General features: G+C 44.1%; 1 protein-coding gene across 1 annotated transcript in view; it reads right to left on the bottom strand.

The window, feature by feature from the left end:
• Positions 1 to 19342, bottom strand: part of Ift81 (intraflagellar transport 81) — a 96874-nt gene that overhangs the window by 62615 nt on the left and 14917 nt on the right. Inside the window, exons 9-11 of the mRNA XM_032886783.1 lie at positions 15109 to 15272; positions 13825 to 13920; positions 9974 to 10120 (exon numbers count right to left, since the gene is read on the bottom strand). Coding sequence (XP_032742674.1) covers positions 9974 to 10120; positions 13825 to 13920; positions 15109 to 15272 — 407 coding nt within the window. The remainder of the gene's footprint in view (positions 1 to 9973; positions 10121 to 13824; positions 13921 to 15108; positions 15273 to 19342) is intronic.

Here is a 19342-nt window from a genome sequence, read left to right as displayed (position 1 = left end):
CATGGATTAAAATATCAACAGTGCAATTCCATTGTTTAAACAACAACACCTTGGTCCTAAATGAAAGGGCTGCTGTTCTTAAGCTGATCACTGTAATTTGTTGTTGCTGTTTTGATTTTTTTCCCTCCATCTTTATTAAATTGGGTATTTCTTATTTACACTTCAATTGTTATTCCCTTTCCCGGTTTCCACGCCAACATCCCCAAGCCCTCCCCTCTCCTTCTATATGGTGTTCCCCTCCCCAGCCTCCCCATTACCGCCCTCCCCCAACAATCACATTCACTGGGGTTCAGTCTTGATAGGACCAAGGGCTTCCCCTTCCACTGGTGCCCTTACTAGGCTATTCATTGCTACCTATGAGGTTGGAGCCCAGGGTCAGTCCATGTATAGTCTTTGGGTAGAGGCTTAGTCCCATTGTTTTGATTTTTTGAGACTGGGTCTTACTATGTAGCTCTGGCTGTCCTGAACTCACTATGTAGACCAGACCAGACTGGTCTCAAACACGCAGACATCTACCTGCCTCTGCTTCCCGAGTGCTGGAATTAAAGAAGTACACCATTATGTCTGGCTAATAAATGCATCTTAACTTAAAAAATAAGTTGAAAAATTTCTTCTTAGATAATGCATGAAAGTTAAATTCTTGGCTAAGCATGGTGGCACATTCCTTTAGTCCGAGCACTGGAGAGGCAGATGCAGGCAAATCTCTGAGTTTCAGGCCATCCTGGAAACAGAGTGAGTTCCAGGACAGCCAGGGCTACACAGAGAAACCCTGTCTTGAAACAAAACCAACAGCAAAAAACCACGCCACCACTGCTGCCTCAAAACTCTCAATGTTCTTTGCTTAGTTGTAAAAGTTTTAAAAAATATGTCCTAGAGTGGGGTTGGCGAGATGGTTCAGCAGTTAGGAGCACTTGTCACTCCTGCAGAGGACATGGGTTCTTGGCAGTCACATGGGGGTTTACAACCACATACCTCAGGTTCTAGAGGATCTCCTGCCCTCTTCTAAAGGTACCAGGTATATATATGTATCTATATCTAATATGTATCTATACCTATACTATATCTAATCTATATATCTATCATCTATCTTCATCTATCTATATCTATCTATACCTATCCATACACACAAACACATGTGCTACACAAACACACATGTAGGAAAAACATACACTTTAAGTAAATGTTCAAAATTTAAGAAGATATTTAAAATGGTTTTAAAGAAAAGTAATTTTGAAGTAGATATTTACAAGAATCACTTTAAACAGCTAAGAAGACAGCTCAGCAGGGAAACGCCCTCGTTGTGCAAGCCTGATGACCTGAGCTCAGTCCCTAGAGCCCATGTAGAAAGCCAGGTGTACCCGTGCACAGGTGCACCCGTGCACAGGTGCGCTCGTGCACAGGTGCGCTCGTGCACAGGTGCGCCCATGCACAGGTGTACCCGTGCACAGATGTAATCCTAGCGTGCCTGAAAAGTGACAGAGGAAGCAGAGTGGAGAACCAGCAGCAAGTACCTGAGCTACGCTGGGGTGTGCAGCTCAGACACAGTACAGACTCCAATGCAAGCGTAAGGCAGGAGGGAAAACCAGTTCCCAAGAGTTTCCTCTTACATCCATGTGTGTGTTCAGGCATGTGCATACTTACACTCAAACACATAATCAATCTTGAGTCTTTTATTAAAAGAAATCAATTTCATGCTAGTGAAGCACGTCAGTGGGTAAAGGCACTTGAAGCCAGGCCTGACAACCTGAGTTCTAACCCTGGGACCCAAAGTGTGAATGGAGAGATTCGGCTCCTCGTGCCATCCCCTGACCCCACAGGTGCTCTGTGCACACAGATATATTCACGTGTAAATAAGTGAAAATGTAAATTTAAAATGAAAAGAGTGACTTCAAAAGGAACAATTTAAACGTCATATCTTTGAAGACACAGTGTCCCACTGTGTGTGTGTGTGTGTGTGTGTGTGTGTGTGTGTGTGTGTGTGTAAGGAGTCACTATCACACTGAGTCTTATGTGGTGGTAGGCACCCACAGGGTCCTGATGTTTCAGCAGCAAGTGCTACTGACTGAGCCGCCTTCCCAGCCACAGTCAGAACTGTAAGTGCATGCCTGGGGTCTGCGGAGGTCAGAAGAAGGCAGCAGGTACCAAGAACTGGAGTCATGAGTGTGAACCACTGTGTGGATGATGGGAACTGAACCTGGGTCTTTTACCAAAGCACTAAGTGTGCTTAACTGTAGAGTCAGCTCCAGGCATTAAACATTTTATTACTATTATTAATATCGCCATCATCATCATTTGGGGTGTGTGTGTGTGTGTGTGTGTGTGTGTGTGCAGGTGCTCAGAGGCCAGGAAACAGTATTGAATCCGCAGGGGCTGAAGCTAAGGTGGCTGTGAACTGCCCGAGGTAGACTCTGACCCTGCGGGACAGAGCAGGGTGCTCTAACCAATGAGCCACTTCACCAGTCAACAGACTTGGTTGAAAAAAAACAAGTCATCATCTTAAAGGGGGAAAGAAAGGCACGGGAAATGAGCAACACATCTGTGCAAGGTTAAGACCAATGCTTCCCACCATGCACTGCAATAGGTCACTCAATTGACTGTGCCATCATTACAGTGAAATTTGAAGCTTGTCATTGGGCAGAAAAGTGCAATTCAGCAGCTGTCACCAACCATGTGTACCACTATACATGGTACAATGCTGTCATTTAGGAAAGACCAGCCCCCCTTCTCAATGCTTACTTAGGTCAGTAGGCCTCATGCTTTCCGGCTCAGGCCCAGAGGTGCTAAGGGACACTAATCTATCTGCAGGCATTGGTGTGGGTAATGGATTAATGATTTACAGCCCTAGCTCTGCCTTTAGGAACAATATTACAGACTCAGCTCTTTCGTGATCGAAATGGAATTTGATAAATGTTCTTCCTCCTTTTATCTGCCCACTGTGTTCCTAACCTTTTACAGTAATGAGCAGAATCAGGGCTAGCTTATTCCTGACACCTTTCTAGCCTATGGGGAACGACAAAAGAATTACGGGATTCTCAACTTCACTCTGAACACTTACATGAAGACAAGAATCGGCCCCTACTCCAAACTTTTCCCTTCAATACCCAGCATGGAAATTATATTCCAAATGTTATCTGCAAGGCTTTTACAGGATGGCTCCCCAGGAAGCTCGCTCTGCTGCCCGGGACTATAAAGAACCATGCATATTTTAAAAGAGAAATTCCACCGAGCTCTCAAGTTTCTCCTTACAACTGGGCCAGAGTGAGTACTGTTTGTTCTCAAATCCCACCCATCCAACCTCCATGCTGCTCTCCATGTCTCAATTAAATCACCTTTGTCAACTGTCTGGTCAAGTGATCCTTAAATAAAAAGTCCACAGGAATAGGCTTGAGGCAGATAATGAGTTAGGAGACGGGTGCCACCATGCACATGGTGGCTGTGTCCCGTTGGTAAGAGGGAGGCTACTTTCTCCCTCATGGGCTCAGAAGTTTGCTCTCAGAGCTGCTACCTGTTTTAAGCAAAAAGAAAATGTTTCAAAGCAACCTTTGTTTTCTGCTAAAATGGCCGTCTGTTCAGCATAGCTAGTGTGACATAAACACGTACACAAATACTATCCCAACCTTTCCCAACCTGCTAGTCTTACATTTTTAACTTTAAATTAGTCTCAGCAGGCGAGCATGAACGACGTAATGCCGTGCATATGGTAGCAGCTAGTTAGCTGTGACTCCTTCACAGCCTGTGATGAACAATGGTATACAAGCTGGTAGCCACAGCTGTTAGCAGAGGCTGGCCCAGGAATGTCTATCTGTGAGAGAGCTGAGCACGCCCTCCCAAGCCTCTGTGCTTCTCCTCTCAGACCACCACCCCACAGCTGTCACCACCCTAAAGACTGCTTCAGCTGCCATCCCAGTGGTTTTAATGTTCCAAGAAAAAAGATGCAAAGTTTTCAATCTAATATTGCACGCATCACACACTACTATCACAGTAAGCCGAGCCAAATTTATTTGGTCCAATTTTGTTCTCTCTTTAGGAAAGTGTAGGACCCGCAGGCCCTGCTATGATAAAGAGAACAATGTGATTTGAAAGGTTCTAAAAATATCTCAGGCTTGCCTAGGCTCACTTGGAAGGGTGGATGATTCAACCACAAGTGTCAAAATTTGGTTCCCAATTTTTCTGGAACTGACAGCTGCAGCAGATCTTGCCAGGACTCCCTTATCACCATGCTGCTTCTCTTTGAAGTCCTTAAAGAAGATTTCATAATCGTCCCTATTTAGCTCTAGGATTTCTGGTGGTGACTGCAGAATGAAATGCTTGGCTGTTTTTAAAGCTGCTTATAATAGTATTTGACTAAGCACATTTTCCGAGCTGCGAGTTTCTTGTGATGGGGAGGGAGAAGGTGCAATGGGCTGTACCCAGAGGTGACCTCTCAACCCATAGACCAGGGGAAGTAACTAGAGGTTCATGTGGTGCCATAAAAGAATTGAGACCCAAGAGACATACGTCAATCTGAATGAAAACCCCTGCAAGCTTAGATTGACTAAAAAAAAATGGCAAAATATCACGCCAAAAGAATTGGCTACAGACTACCAGATTAAATAACAAATTTAAGTTTGTGATCAGGATGATAAAACTACTTGAGGATGTGGCTAGTGTCCATGACTAGGGTGCAGAATGATTAATTTTTCTCATCAACCGAAGCTTGCAAAATAGCGCCAAGACATTTGTTCATATTAATATCCTGGTTTAAAACAAAAACCTTTCACTGGCCAGGCATATCTCTGTGGGTTTGAGACCACTTTGGTCCTGAGTTTCAGGCCACCTAGGCAGCACAAGGAGACCATGTAGACAGAAGAAAGGAAGGAAGGAAGAAACTGAGGCGGCAGGGGGCGGGGGCGGGGGTTGCGTGCAGGAGGGAACAGCAGGGAGGAGGAAGCAGGGGAGCCAGCTTTCATTCCAAGTGTCTGGCACCCAAGATGCATCTGTGGCCTTTACTGTTTCTTGGGAAGGCAGAAACTGGATGCGTGAGCCCAAGAGCGCTACAGACTACAGTGGTCCACAAAGCCTGCTGTCAGCATACGCACTGTAAGGCCACAGTGACAGTGACAGATAACAGCGTCAGGGACTGCATCCTGGAAGAGGCTCCACTTGAGTTCTTGTAGAGGGGCACACTGACACCAAGGACACTGTCACAGTCCTGCCTTCTCATTACTGCGGATGCTAGTGCTGCTGCTCCATCACTGTGAGATACTTCTGTGCAGATACAGGTAAACACTTCAAAACACAGAAAAGGTAAGGTCATGTAATCCTAAGATCTTCTTCCAGTATATGAAGCTGTCTTAACTTGAATACTGGCAAGGGATTTGCACTTTAAACCATATATGGATTTATGTTGTTGTTTATATTTAAATTTTATTTTTATTTTCTGTAGTATGTCTGCCAAAATGCATCTGTGCAACACAGGTGTGTGGTGTCCACGAGAGGCCAGAGAGGGTGCTGGATCCCTTGGACTCCACGTAGATGCGGGGAATTGAACCTGGAATCCTCCGAAGAGCAGTCAGTGCTCTTAGACATTGAGTTCTCTCTCCAGTCCTCCACATGAAGATTTTTAACTAGAATCTAATAGCAAATAACTTACAAATTAAAATGTGTTTTCTCTTGTAAGTGATAGAATTTAGAAAAGTCACACTGAGAAATTCCTATATGTCCCTTGGTGAGTGATTCCCACTAATTTTATTCAATGACTTTCAACTCTTAATTGATTAATTTATTCAGGTGTTTCAAGACAGGATCTCTTTGTGTAGCCGTGGCTGTCCTGGAACTCACTCTGTAGACCTGGCTGGCCTCAAACTCAGAGACCCACCAGCTTCTGCCTCCCGAGTGTTGGGATTAAAGATATGGGACAACACTGCCCAGTGACTTTCAAATCTTTTTAATGTGGAATTTTATTCTCAAAGTCTTATTTTCAGCCTAAATGTGTTGTTCAGATAGAAGAAGAACTGAGGTGGCTATCCTCAAAAGAGGATGAGAACATGCTCCAACTGTCTGCTGAGACACTTACTCAGACCCTAGATGCTGCCCTGCTCTAGTATGGCAATACGATTTTGACCTTGAGGAAAGAAAGGCTGTACACAAACTCTAGAAACCCTGAGCCACCCAAAACCCATAAAAGTAACAGAAAAAATGTTAATATCATCTAAATTACAAAACATCCTAGGAAAACAAAAGAAGCTAACACCATAAAAGAATTTGTTAACCCAAGTAAGCACTAAGATAATAGTTAAAAATGTTTCAATTGTTAGAAAAACAAAACCACATTAGAATATGTCAGAAATATATGCAATTATTATTTTTAGAATCTACACAGGTGTTCTGGGAGATTCTTTGGCTTCAACCCAAAACACAGTACAATGCTGCTCAAATTTCAAGCCCACAGAACAATATTATGTCTGTTCTGTCTCCAGAGCCAGGCCTAACATGACTTAGAGGTGTATTACTGCTTGTTTCTCTCTGGAAGGGCTGGGCTGGGGACAGGAAACAGTCCAATTCTCACACTGTCAGAATCTACTCAGGGAGCTGGGCAGGGTGATGAGCTCTGCAGTTAAGCACACTGGCTGCTCTTCCAGAGGACCTGGATTCAATACCCACTTGTGGCTAACAAGTCTCTAATTCCAGGGGCTCCACCTCCTTCCTCTGGTCTCCACAGACACAAGCACGCACACGGCACACAGATATGCATACAGACAAACCACCCACACACAGAGAAAGTTTCCCTGGGCATGGAACTTCCCTGATCTTCCACATCTCTTACTCTAATTATGTTAACAAGGCTGCCATCCCGAGTACAGTCCTGCTGCCCGAGTGACATCCACTACCAAAGAACTGGGGGTTTGACTTGTTGGCTTGCCATTTTATTTATTTATTTATTTATTTACCAAAGATGTGCTTTTGCAGATGGAGCACATGGCGACTGCTCGGTGAACGGCTGCTGCAATGGTTCTCCCCAGCACTATCCTACTACACCTTGAATGTAGGTTATGAATTAATTAGAACATTTTTCATATTTTCCTAATAGCTCCAGTTTGAACATTGGTTTCAAACTTCAGCCGTGACCTAGAGTTCTAGCTTTCACAATCTCCACTTTGTGGTAACGGGAACATCGAGGTCTGAGGAGCCAATGCATGGGAGCTGCTGGTATTCTAAGGACCCTGCAGGCACTAAAGCAGTCAGTCAGTCCTCAGAGGGAAGAGGGAAGACACCTCATCCTCCGGCATCAACTATTTTTTTTCCTTTTTTTTTTTTTTTCGGAGCTGTGGACCGAACCCAGGGCCTTGCACTTGCTAGGCAAGCGCTACCACTGAGCTAAATCCCAACCCCCATCAACTATTCCACATTCTGCACATTCACACTTGCAGACATGTGCCAGTGGGTGACAGGCACTCAGAGAGCTGACTCCTGGGGCCTGGCTCTTACCTTCTCTCTCCCTTAAGTTCCTCCCAGATGCACGAGCATGCCACAGAACGACAGCTCCACACATGATGTGGTGCTCAGCCCGCTTTGTAAGAAGCTTTGATATTAATTATCTCATGTGTTTTTCCTAGAGACATTCATCCCCACTTTACAGACGGAATTCCTCAGAGAAGTCAAGAATCTCCTCTAGGTCAGTGGAAACAGATCCGCCTTTGAACAAGTCTGATCAATGCTATCATCTCCCTGGACGCACGAAAACGGTGAAACAAGGGTGAAGCACTGCTCTGATTAGAGCAGGCGAGTGCGAGCCATCCAGCACAGTGCTCTCCGCTTCCTCAACTCGTAAGGTTCAGTCACGGCACTCCTTACAAACACTACACAGCCCCCTTCCCCTCTCTCAGTCTATGTAGACTCAGCTGGCCTGGCACTTATTATGTAGCCCAGGCTGGCCTCAAACCTCTGCAATCTTCCTGCCTCAGGGCACTCCTGAGTGCTGTCTTTACAGGCTCCAGTCACTACCAGCCAGCTCTGGGCCACTATCTCCTAACACCTTCTCTCCAAGTGCTTTCACAGAGAAAATTATAAATGGGTGACTTCCATGTGATGCCAAATAGGAAACTTCAGAGAAGGCCGGTATCTTACATAATTTAAAGTAGAACGAGCTTCCTCCTTTTTGCCCATATGGTCTATCACTCTATCAAAGTTGAAAATAAAATTGGTCTACCAAGATTTGTTCTTTAGAAAATTATGCATAATGTTCCCCAATACCTTCTGTTCTCTTAGGTAAATGCCAAATAATTTACTTGATTAGTTCTAGTTTGATCACACATTACTTGAAAATTAAGTTGACCATAGCAATCCAAAGCTATCTTTCCCCACTCAAAAGCATTCTTGGTCTGCCATCAGCCATCAGAAACCTCTGCACAACACGTCTGGGAAACAAAGGCTCACAGCTTGTCACTGGGTTCTTCCCCTTCGCATTTGCACAGAGAGAAAGTCTAGTGAGCCTGACACGGGACTCATGGGCACTGAGGTCACAGCACTTAGGTCATCCTGTGCCCGGGCCTCGCTTGGATAAAAACACTAGGAAGCAGCAGAGGGCCCTGTAAGCAAAACTGCTGGGAAATTAACCTTTTTCTTCCTTGAACATCAAAGACGCCAAGAAGCACACACTCGTCTCCTAAGCATCAGTCAGAATAAGCTGTGTCTGATAGCCAACTGGAAGCAGATGCTAAAAGCCAAAGAAATTCCTTTTTGTTTGTTGAGATACTGTAGCCTAGGCTAGCCTCAGAGTCCCATCAGTCCCTACTGCCCAGGTTCCCAGTGTTGTAGCAACAGGCAGGAGTCTCATATCTAGCTCCCAGTGGAGTTTGTCAACCAAATGTTGCTCTACTAAGTTGCTAGTTCCCTTTCAGACTAAAAACCACACTGCAAGGCTACAATCAGAAGCACAGAAAAAAAAATCTGCAGCACAGGAAGAATTCATTTGTACTGGGCACAGTGAAGGAACACTGCCAATTTTCACAGTATGAACTCAAGAAGTTTTCAAAGTCCAAATGGGGTTTGGACATGAGCAGCTTTTCAAAGCAGCCTTAGCTGAGATCTAGAAACTAAAGACTAAGGCAAGGTGCTGGAGTCCATCTGGGACCTGCCACTTGAGCTGCTAAGTAAGAGCACTGGGCTGAGACAAGATGTCTGGCCTTACCCTCAGCTGCTCTGGAGCTAACTTGATAGTAAAGAATGAAGAACGGTGTTTGCTGCTTGAGTTCCTCCATCAGCAGTCAGTGTTAATTGCCCCACTAACTTACAAGTCTTATGCAAGAAATGCAACTATTAAAGCATTGCTCAAAACTTAGGAACACAGACATGTAGTATTTCAAAGCTTAAAAGCATGCAGGTTGAGGCCATTTTGATGGCTGTTAGTCAAATACATATTTCTGACAGTCATTTAGTGATAATGCTTCCTTAGTTCCATATTCAGTAACAAGACAAATTTATTATCTGTTTGATTCCATTAGGCTTGCTTTGCCTTTATAATTTAATATTTAAATAAATCCAATATAAAGTCATTAAAATGTGAAAGTATTGGGGCTGCAGAGATGGCTCAGAGCACGCCCTGCTTTTCCAGAGAACTGAGGCTGAGTGCCAGCACCCACATCAGGTGGTTCACGACCACTGTGACTGCAGTGGCATGGGGCACACCAGCTCTGGCCTCTGCAGGCACGCACACTCACAAGCACACACCCCCTCCCACACACTCACAATTTAAATCAAAAGGCAAGTGGAACTCTAGAATACTGTTTCGGAAAACACCAGCCTTTTGTATCTTATATCAAGAAATTTTTAATATTACCTCAAACAGACACAATATTTAATACTTCGGCTTTCAGTAACTTTTACTAATTGAGATTAACCTCACATCAGCACACACTTAAGAAAGCTGAACATGTCAGTGATTTCAAACAAACCCCCACTGACACAACCTCGAGCCTCAGACGCTTCAACCTACCTCGTCTCCCTTCAGAACCTCAGTGCCGTCAAATTCCCGGGTCTGGTTTGTCTTCACCGAGACCTCTCTCTCGAGGCTGGCCAGCTTCTCCTTGGTCTCCTGCAGCTCCTCAGCTTTGGCCTCTTTCTTACGAGAAATGATGGACGCCTAGATGGATATTTAATATGAGAATAAAATAATACATACATCCAGTTGTCTGTTATCTTGTGAAATTACCTTTTTTATTTTTTATTTTTACCAATATTTCCAGAAATACCGCCTGCGCCAACCGGTCCTTCTCCTCAGCTAGTGTTTAGCAGGAACAATGTGCATTGTCAAACCCAAGACATGCTGAAAGGCAAAAGCCCTGGGGTGGGGGAACCACTAACTGCCCCCCAATATACACTAGCAAACATATTCAGGCCTTGAGTAACACTGAGAGGCAATGAAAACACCTTCCAGGGAAGGACGCAGACTAAGACCCAGTCTACGGTTTGTAGATCTCCACTCACTGGCAGAAAATATGAGCACCTTATTTTGAGAAATACAGTGAAGTCAATGCAGTCTGGTCTCCATGGACCTACACATACACACTTCCCAGCACCCGTGTGGCAATGAAGCCTCACTAAAATATCTATGACATTTGATACATTTAATAAATGATTTGTTTTGAGATATTTCCGTTACGTGTATGCGTGCACACCTCAGTGTTTGCATGGCACTATGTGTGCAGGAGCTCACAGAGGTCAGACAGGGGCACTGGAACTGAAGGTACAGGAGGTTGTCAGTGTCATGTGGGTGCTGAGAACCAAACTGGGGTCCTCTGTGAGCAGCACATGCTCTGTACCATTGAGCAATCTCTCCAGCCCAAGACTCATCTGTGTGTGTGTGTGTGTGTGTGTGTGTGTGTGTGTGTGTGTATGTGGAGGTCCATGGAGACAAGAAGGCACGGAGTCCTCAGGAGCTGAAGGCATAGGCTTCTGTGAGTTGCCTGACCTGGGGACTGGGAACAAAACTGGGGTCCTCTGTAAGAGCAGCAGGAGCTTTTAATTGCAGAGGCATCTGTCCAGCATTTTAATAAGTAAGATATAGGTTAAAAGTCAAACATCAGACTTGTACATATTTACATAATCCAGATGGATGCTCTTAAATGTGAATGAACATCTACATGAGCTAGAACTCTGGAAATTCTCTTTTCTGTCTTTCTTTTATTTGTTTATTTATTTTTGAGGCAGGGATTCTATTTGTTTGGAAAAAGGGTTCCTGTACATGGTCCTGGCTGTCCTGGAACTTACTCTGTAGAACAGGCTGGCCTGCTCCTCGGTGCTGAGATTAAAGGCATGCACCACTACACTCAGCCTTCAGAGTTTTCTTAGATTCTTAGAATGGTATCAGCCGGGGTTGGGGATTTAGCTCAGTGGTAGAGCGCTTGCCTAGGAAGCGCAAGGCCCTGGGTTCGGTCCCCAGCTCCGAAAAAAAGAACAAAAAAAAAAAAAAAAAATGGTATCAGCCAGATTGTGACATAGTAGATACCTTAGAGTAAAACAAGCATGACAAGAGAGCAGCATGCTGTGCAGACCCTTTAAAAATTCTATTTTTTCATTTTATTAAAAAATAAATAAAAGAGAAGCAATGAAGAAATGTGTCCCCTTATGCAGGGACTCCACCTTAAAGACAAGGGAGTGAAGTGCCACTCTGTGTGGGAACTGAGATCTCATGTGACAGAGAAACAGGAGAATCCCTCCCAAGATCAAAGTGCCCAGGTTCTCCCTACATCCAACACTGTGAAGCTATGCGCTAACTCCATTAGAGAGAAACAGGAATGTGAGAGCTGGAACCTGGATCAGATGATTTTATATCCTAAAAAACGAACAGCAACACTAGAGCTAAAACATCAGTAGTTTAACCTGAGGGTGTGCGTCCATCCCGACTGACACCACCTAACATGATCAGTGTGCGTCCATCCCGACCGACACCACCAACCATGATCAGTGTGTGTACATCCCGACCGACACCACCTACCATGATCAGTGTGTGTACATCCCGACTGACACCACCTACCATGATCAGTGTGTGTACATCCCGACTGACACCACCAACCATGATCAGTGTGTGTCCATCCCAACTGACACCACCAACCATGATCAGTGTGTGTACATCCCGACTGACACCACCAACCATGATCAGTGTGCGTCCATCCCGACCGACACCACCAACCATGATCAGTGTGTGTACATCCCGACTGACACCACCAACCATGATCAGTGTGTGTACATCCCGACTGACACCACCAACCATGATCAGTGTGTGTACATCCCGACTGACACCACCAACCATGATCAGTGTGTGTCCATCCCGACTGACACCACCAACCATGATCAGTGTGTGTCCATCCCGACTGACACCACCAACCATGATCAGTGTGTGTACATCCCGACTGACACCAACCATGATCAGTGTGCGTACATCCCGACTGACACCACCAACCATGATCAGTGTGTGTACATCCCGACTGACACCACCAACCATGATCAGTGTGTGTACATCCCGACTGACACCACCAACCATGATCAGTGTGTGTACATCCCGACTGACACCACCAACCATGATCAGTGTGTGTACATCCCGACTGACACCACCAACCATGATCAGTGTGTGTACATCCCGACTGACACCACCAACCATGATCAGTGTGTGTCCATCCCGACTGACACCACCAACCATGATCAGTGTGTGTACATCCCGACTGACACCACCAACCATGATCAGTGTGTGTACATCCCGACTGACACCACCTAGCATGATCAGTGTGTGTACATCCCGACTGACACCACCAACCATGATCAGTGTGTGTACATCCCGACTGACACCACCAACCATGATCAGTGTGTGTACATCCCGACTGACACCACCAACCATGATCAGTGTGCGTACATCCCGACTGACACCACCAACCATGATCAGTGTGTGTACATCCCGACTGACACCACCAACCATGATCAGTGTGTGTACATCCCGACTGACACCACCAACCATGATCAGTGTGTGTACATCCCGACTGACACCACCAACCATGATCAGTGTGTGTACATCCCGACTGACACCACCATGATCAGTGTGTGTACATCCCGACGACACCACCAACCATCATCAGTGTCGTTACATCCCGACTGACACCACCTACCATGATCAGTGTGTGGCCACATCCCGACTGACACCACCAACCATGATCAGTGTGTGTACATCCCGACTGACACCACCAACCATGATCAGTGTGTGTACATCCCGACTGACACCACCAACCATCATCAGTGTACGTACATCCCGACTGACACCACCTACCATGATCAGTGTGTGTACATCCCGACTGACACCACCAACCATGATCAGTGTGCGTCCATCCCGACTGACACCACCAACCATGATCAGTGTGTGTACATCCCGACTGACACCACCCACCATGATCAGTGTGTGTACATCCCGACTGACACCACCAACCATGATCAGTGTGTGTACATCCCGACGACACCACCAACCATGATCAGTGTGTGTCCATCCCGACTGACACCACCAACCATGATCAGTGTGTGTACATCCCGACTGACACCACCAACCATGATCAGTGTATGTACATCCCGACTGACACCACCAACCATGATCAGTGTGTGTACATCCCGACTGACACCACCTAGCATGAACTTGCCATTTAATAAACAGAATTCCACATTCACAGAAACTGGCACACTGCATTTCAAACTTGAAGTGCTGCCTTCCCAGGCCTCGGCTACTCCTCTGTTGTAATATGGAGATTAGCAGAGACCCGGAAGCCGTGACTCCTCTCCTCACCGTAAGACCATAGATAACCGCCTTACCTGTTGCCTGTACAGTGAGAGCTTGCCTTCTATTGGCTCGTTTCTCATCATTTTCTTCTCAATCAACTGGTTGATCTCCGTGTTTACTTCATTGACCTAAAATGTGAAAGGTGAAAGATGTTAAACTCTCCCTGACAGCCAGGAGTGGTAGCGCATACTTGAAACTCTAAGCACTAGGGAAGCTGAGGCAGGAGGATAGATACTTTAGGTCAGCTTCAGCTACTCAGCAGAACTCTCTCAAAAAACCAAAAAACACTAAAACAAGCAGCCAGACAACAACACCACCGTCCCCATGATTGTGTGCACTCAGTGAGCTCAGTGCGGCAGCAGGGCCACGCTCAGCTTGAGTTTATGTAACAGTCAGCCATTTTGGAAGTCACCAGGAGCAAAGTACCAACTACTGTATGAGTGGACTGTCGTGAGCACTTTTAGAAACAACTTAAATAATAATAAATATTATACAACTTGACTACTTCTAGAGACTGAATCAGAATGCCTACATGACCCTGAAGCACTCAAAGGAAAGGTGTGCTCTATAAACCTGAAGTTACCCACACCCCTCCACTGGGACTTACAAGTTACCAGGCAACAACGTGAACCCAGACAGACATTCCCCAGAGGCAGACTGCAGGGAGTTCACGGACCCAGCTGAGAGCCGACATGGAACATCTAACACTCATTGATAGATACCATTTATCCTGATCACTAACCCTTTCTAAAGTAACAAAACTGAGTAACATCAGACTCTCAACAAAGAGAAACCAACCAACCAACCATGGCTTCCTATATCCATCCTTCAACCCCTAACCTGTGACCTTCAATTTAAGCCACATCTGACTTGGACAGCCATGTTGTCTAAGTGAGTTAGGAGGGCAATATGGTCAGAAATAGATACTTAATTGGAGAGCTTATTAAACAAATTAAAGAATCAGCAAGTAAAAACCTCTCAATCAATTTTCATGAGAACTTTTAAAAATATACAAATATTAGTGCCTTAGTTATAGGAACAAGATGTTATAATACATTAACGTTCAGTGAATGCTGAAGCAAAGTCTAGTCAAAGTACACATGAAACATTTTAAATATAAAACCACCCTATTTGTTACACTTAAAAACAGAGGTGATATTATATTGTGATTTATTCTAAAGAACACAACATTCCAGAATATCCACAGGACAATGCATCAGCGGGGCTGTCAGCCCTTAGCCTAGGCTAGCTCTAGAGTCACAGGAGGACACCACAGAAGAGGACACATACCGCCGAACTAGAAGACCATCACTTACTTTAGACTCAAGTTCAAGAAGGTCAGAGTGGCCCATAGCTGGCTCAGAAACCACTTTTTGTAAAAAGTGTAATTCCTTTTTCTTGCTTTCTAATTCTTTTGGAAATTTTTCAGTGACCATATATGAATTAAATTTTATCTCCTCCTCTAGCCTCTTCATTAAACCTTTAAAAGACAAAGTAAATGAAAGTTTAGTTCAAAGGGCATGTACTATGACATTCTGTATCCTGCTTTGTGAGTCAGGCATGAGCGGTGGGGTAATGTGTTAACACTCTCTGTGCAGTATCTATACAGTACCATACATCACTGAAACCTTTCCAGGTTAATTAGTAAGAGCATAAATCACAATTTACACAATTTACATAAAACATTGAGATAGTTATAGCAGAACTGATTAGGATCTTTCTAACTCTATAACCTAACTCCTTAAATTACAAATAACCGTTATGGAAGCACATCTATCAGGGCCCTATTTCATCTTCTAAGTATTTAAGAAGCCAGTGGGCCAAAGGAGAACACAAAGCAATCTAGCAATCTACCCAGGAATTCTCCTACACATGGGCACTTTATTCCCTTCCTATCTGTGTGTGTGTGTGTGTGTGTGTGTGTGTGTGTGTGTGTGTGTCTGTCTGTCTGTCTGTCTGTCTGTCTGTCTGTCTGTCTTGCTTTGGCTGTCCTGGAATTCAGTCTGTAGACCAGGCTGGCCTTCAACTCACAGAGATCCACCTGCCTCTGCCTCCCCAGTGCTGGGATTAAAGGCTTGCCTGGCTTCTTTTTCTTTAATAGCTTCTCTACTTCTAATAGTTCATAACTAGTAACACATGGTAATGCGCCAGCTTCAGACCAATGCAGACAGTGAGAGGTCAACAAGTTCAAATCCGGAAAAGAGAAATAAAAGTGCCCACTTCCATGAATGTTTTAAATTTAGTTGCTTTTAATTTTATAAAGTATTAATTTATAGTAAATATTTTAAGATTTAATAGTTTTCTTACTTTGGCAGCTGTACAACTATATACAGATTTTCAGTGAATAATGGTTTTATTGTAAATTCCCAGCCTGGAGAGATTTACGTAGTTTATTTCTGATCTTTCCGTTACACATTTACAAATTCTTGACTTTTAAAAATGATGAGTTTCTAGCTTAAGTAATCTACGTATGAAGATTGCATAACAAATCTGGCCCAAAGCCTTAAAGTTATTTTAGTTCTGTTGTACAGATCAGACATGTAAAATTTTATTAGTCCAAATTCACGGGTTTTCTATTCACCCTCTCAGCGCTCCCCCAGCCCCTTCAGGACTGGAGAAAGGTAGAGAAGGGAAGGTTGCTCCATGCTCCGAAGGCACCCAGCCCCACGCACTTTCTCACTAACGCTACATTCGTCTCCTTGTCCATGTGGGGACCAGCCTGCTCATTTCCAGGTAGCTACACACTTCCTATAAGCATAGGTGCATGAAATCCACACCTAAAATGTTTTTACATGTAAGATTCTTAAACATTTTCATTTTTAATAATTTATTTTTAGGTGCATTTGTGTTTTGCCTATAACTGGAGTTACAGACAGTTGTGAACTGCATGTGAGTGCTGGGGCTTGAACCCCAATCCTCTGGAAGAACAGCCAGTGCTCTTAAATACTGAGCCATCATCTCTCCAGCCCTAATTACTTTTCTACTTTAAAAAGCTTTGAAAACACAAACTAACCCTACGGTGACAAAGAGTAGATCAATGCCTGCTTGAGGAAGGGAACAGGGCCTGAGGGAGGCATTGCAAAGGCCACAGAGAACATTCAGGTAAGAGGCATGTCTGCTACCTTGATTAAAGGCTGATGGCAGTCTGGGGAAGAGCTCAGATATGACAGAGCCCAGCATGCATGAACTATGAGCAGGGGATCCTAGGCCTCAGTTCCTGTCCACTTACAAAGTACATGCATAACATATAATATCTTATGTTTATCTGTTTTCACCCAGTTTTTCTCACTCGATTTTTCCCTCTTGTCTATGGAAAACATTGTGTTTTTTTTATCCAAGGTTAAGCTTCAGCTCCTACCTCCTATTGTGTAACTGTTCCCTAGAAGCTATACATTGAAGCACTGTATCCTGCAGGGAAACCCCATAACCAGGAAGGTAAACAACTCAAAACAACTTCAGGAAGTTCCTGAAATTGACCAGATTCACCAGGTCCCTCCCACCTGAAGTAAGTAATAAAACTGCTGACAGTTACTCTTAGACTAGTTGTGATGGTTATTCTTGGTTGTCAACTTGACTACATCTGAAATTAATTAAGAACCAAAATTGGAGAGCATACTTGTAAGGGGTTTTTTAGCTTAATAATAGGAAGATCCGCTTCTAATCTGGATCTTTGAGGTAGGAAGACAGGCCTTTAATCCATATCCTTTGAGCTGAGAAAACCCACCTCTAATATGGGCCATAACTTCTTCTGGATGCCTATGTAAGGAAGGACATGGAAGAAGGAAGTTTTTACTCTTTGCCTATGTGCTCTTGGCTTGCTACCAAGCCCACTACTTCACTGGCATTAAAGTCTACTTCTCTGGGATTCCAGTGAAGACCAGTTGAGACATCCAGCTTCAGGAACTGATCAACTATTGGATTCTTGGGCTTTTTATTCACAGCCAGTCATTGTTGGATTAGCTGTACCATAGCCTGTATGTATGTATGTATGTATGTATGTATGTATGTATGTATGTGTATATATCAGTATATACACAAATACACACACATACAGATTCATTCTATGAGTTAAGTTACTCTAGAGAACTCTGACTATGCCATCAAACTGCCTAGAAAACTCTAAGACAGACATGCTGTCTGAAAGAAGGAGAAATTGTCCTGGCTTCCCAGAAGTCACCTGGAAAGAACATTCTCCACCCACTGAGCTGCCCGTGTACTGTGCAGTGTGCTCCAGGCCCCAGCTTCTGTGAGCTCTCACCCATGCTGGGGCGGGCTTTGGTGATACCACTGTCACTGAGCCCCTTCTGCTCCTCTAAATAACCCCTCGCCTGTATTCCTCTAAGTAGCCCTAAAATCTCATGGTTCACTAGGCTGAACTTAGTATCTTTACACTGGTCTATAAGAAGACATGGCTTCATCTCCCCAGGAAAAGCATCATGACGGAACGCACAGCCCAACTACTCACAGGATATTTACTAGATTTCTGACACACAGTGTGGCTGTAATATAATGAAATCTTTAGGACAGTCATCATTTTATAAGAGAACTATGAAGAACATGTCGTACACGTGTAGGAAAATCTGCAAAGTAAAACTTCCTCCTACAAAGTAAAACTTAATAAAGAAAGAATTAGATAAGGGACACCCACAACTAAATAAAAGGGTTTATTTTGTGTCTGGGTATTTTGCCTACATTGTATGTTTGTGCACCACATGTGTGCGGTGCCCACAGATGTCAGAGAAGGACATCAGATCTCGTGGAGTTGAAGTTAGAGATGGTTGTAAGCTGTTGTGTGGGTGCTGGGAACTGAACCTGGGTCCTCTGTACAAGGGCTAAGCCATTTTACCATTTCAACTACTGACCCATTACTCCAGCCCCTGCATTGTCCCTTTTAATAGCTTTATTGGGCTAGCACTTAACTGCCACAAAGTTCACCCATTCAGAGGTACAATTCAATGAGTTCAGTATATAAACAGTTATCCAACTACCAGAACAATTCATTAGGTCATTACTAGCAAAGGAGTCTCTGAACTTACTTTTTTCTTTTATTATTATTATTATTATTATTATTATTATTATTATTATTATTATATTTATGATGATGATGATGATATAAATGCATGTTCTATCTGCATGTACACCTGTGTGCCAGAAGAGAGCATCAGATCCCATTACAGATGGTTGTGAGCCACCATGTGGTTGCTGGGAATTGAACTCAGGACCTCTGGAAGAGCAGTCAAGGCTCTTAACCACTGAGCCATCTCTCCTGCCCTCTATGGGTTTTCTCGTCTTAGATATTTCCTATAAATAGCACCATACAATACATGGTGTTCTGTGATTGGCTTCTTACAGTTGGTTTGAGATTCACGTACGCCATGAGCTCGTATTAGTACTTCACCCGCTTTGGTGGCACAGCAATATTCCATTGTACAAATACACGCTAGGAACGTGCGGGGTGCTTCAACTCTTGTTTATTACACATAATGCTGCTATGAACATGTATGTTCAGGTTTTGTGTGAGCAGATGTTTACCATCTCTTAAGTGTATGG

This window comes from Rattus rattus, chromosome 16 (genome assembly GCF_011064425.1).
Source record: "Rattus rattus isolate New Zealand chromosome 16, Rrattus_CSIRO_v1, whole genome shotgun sequence".
NCBI lineage: Eukaryota > Metazoa > Chordata > Mammalia > Rodentia > Muridae > Rattus > Rattus rattus.
This window is presented reverse-complemented; position numbering and strand designations above follow the sequence as displayed.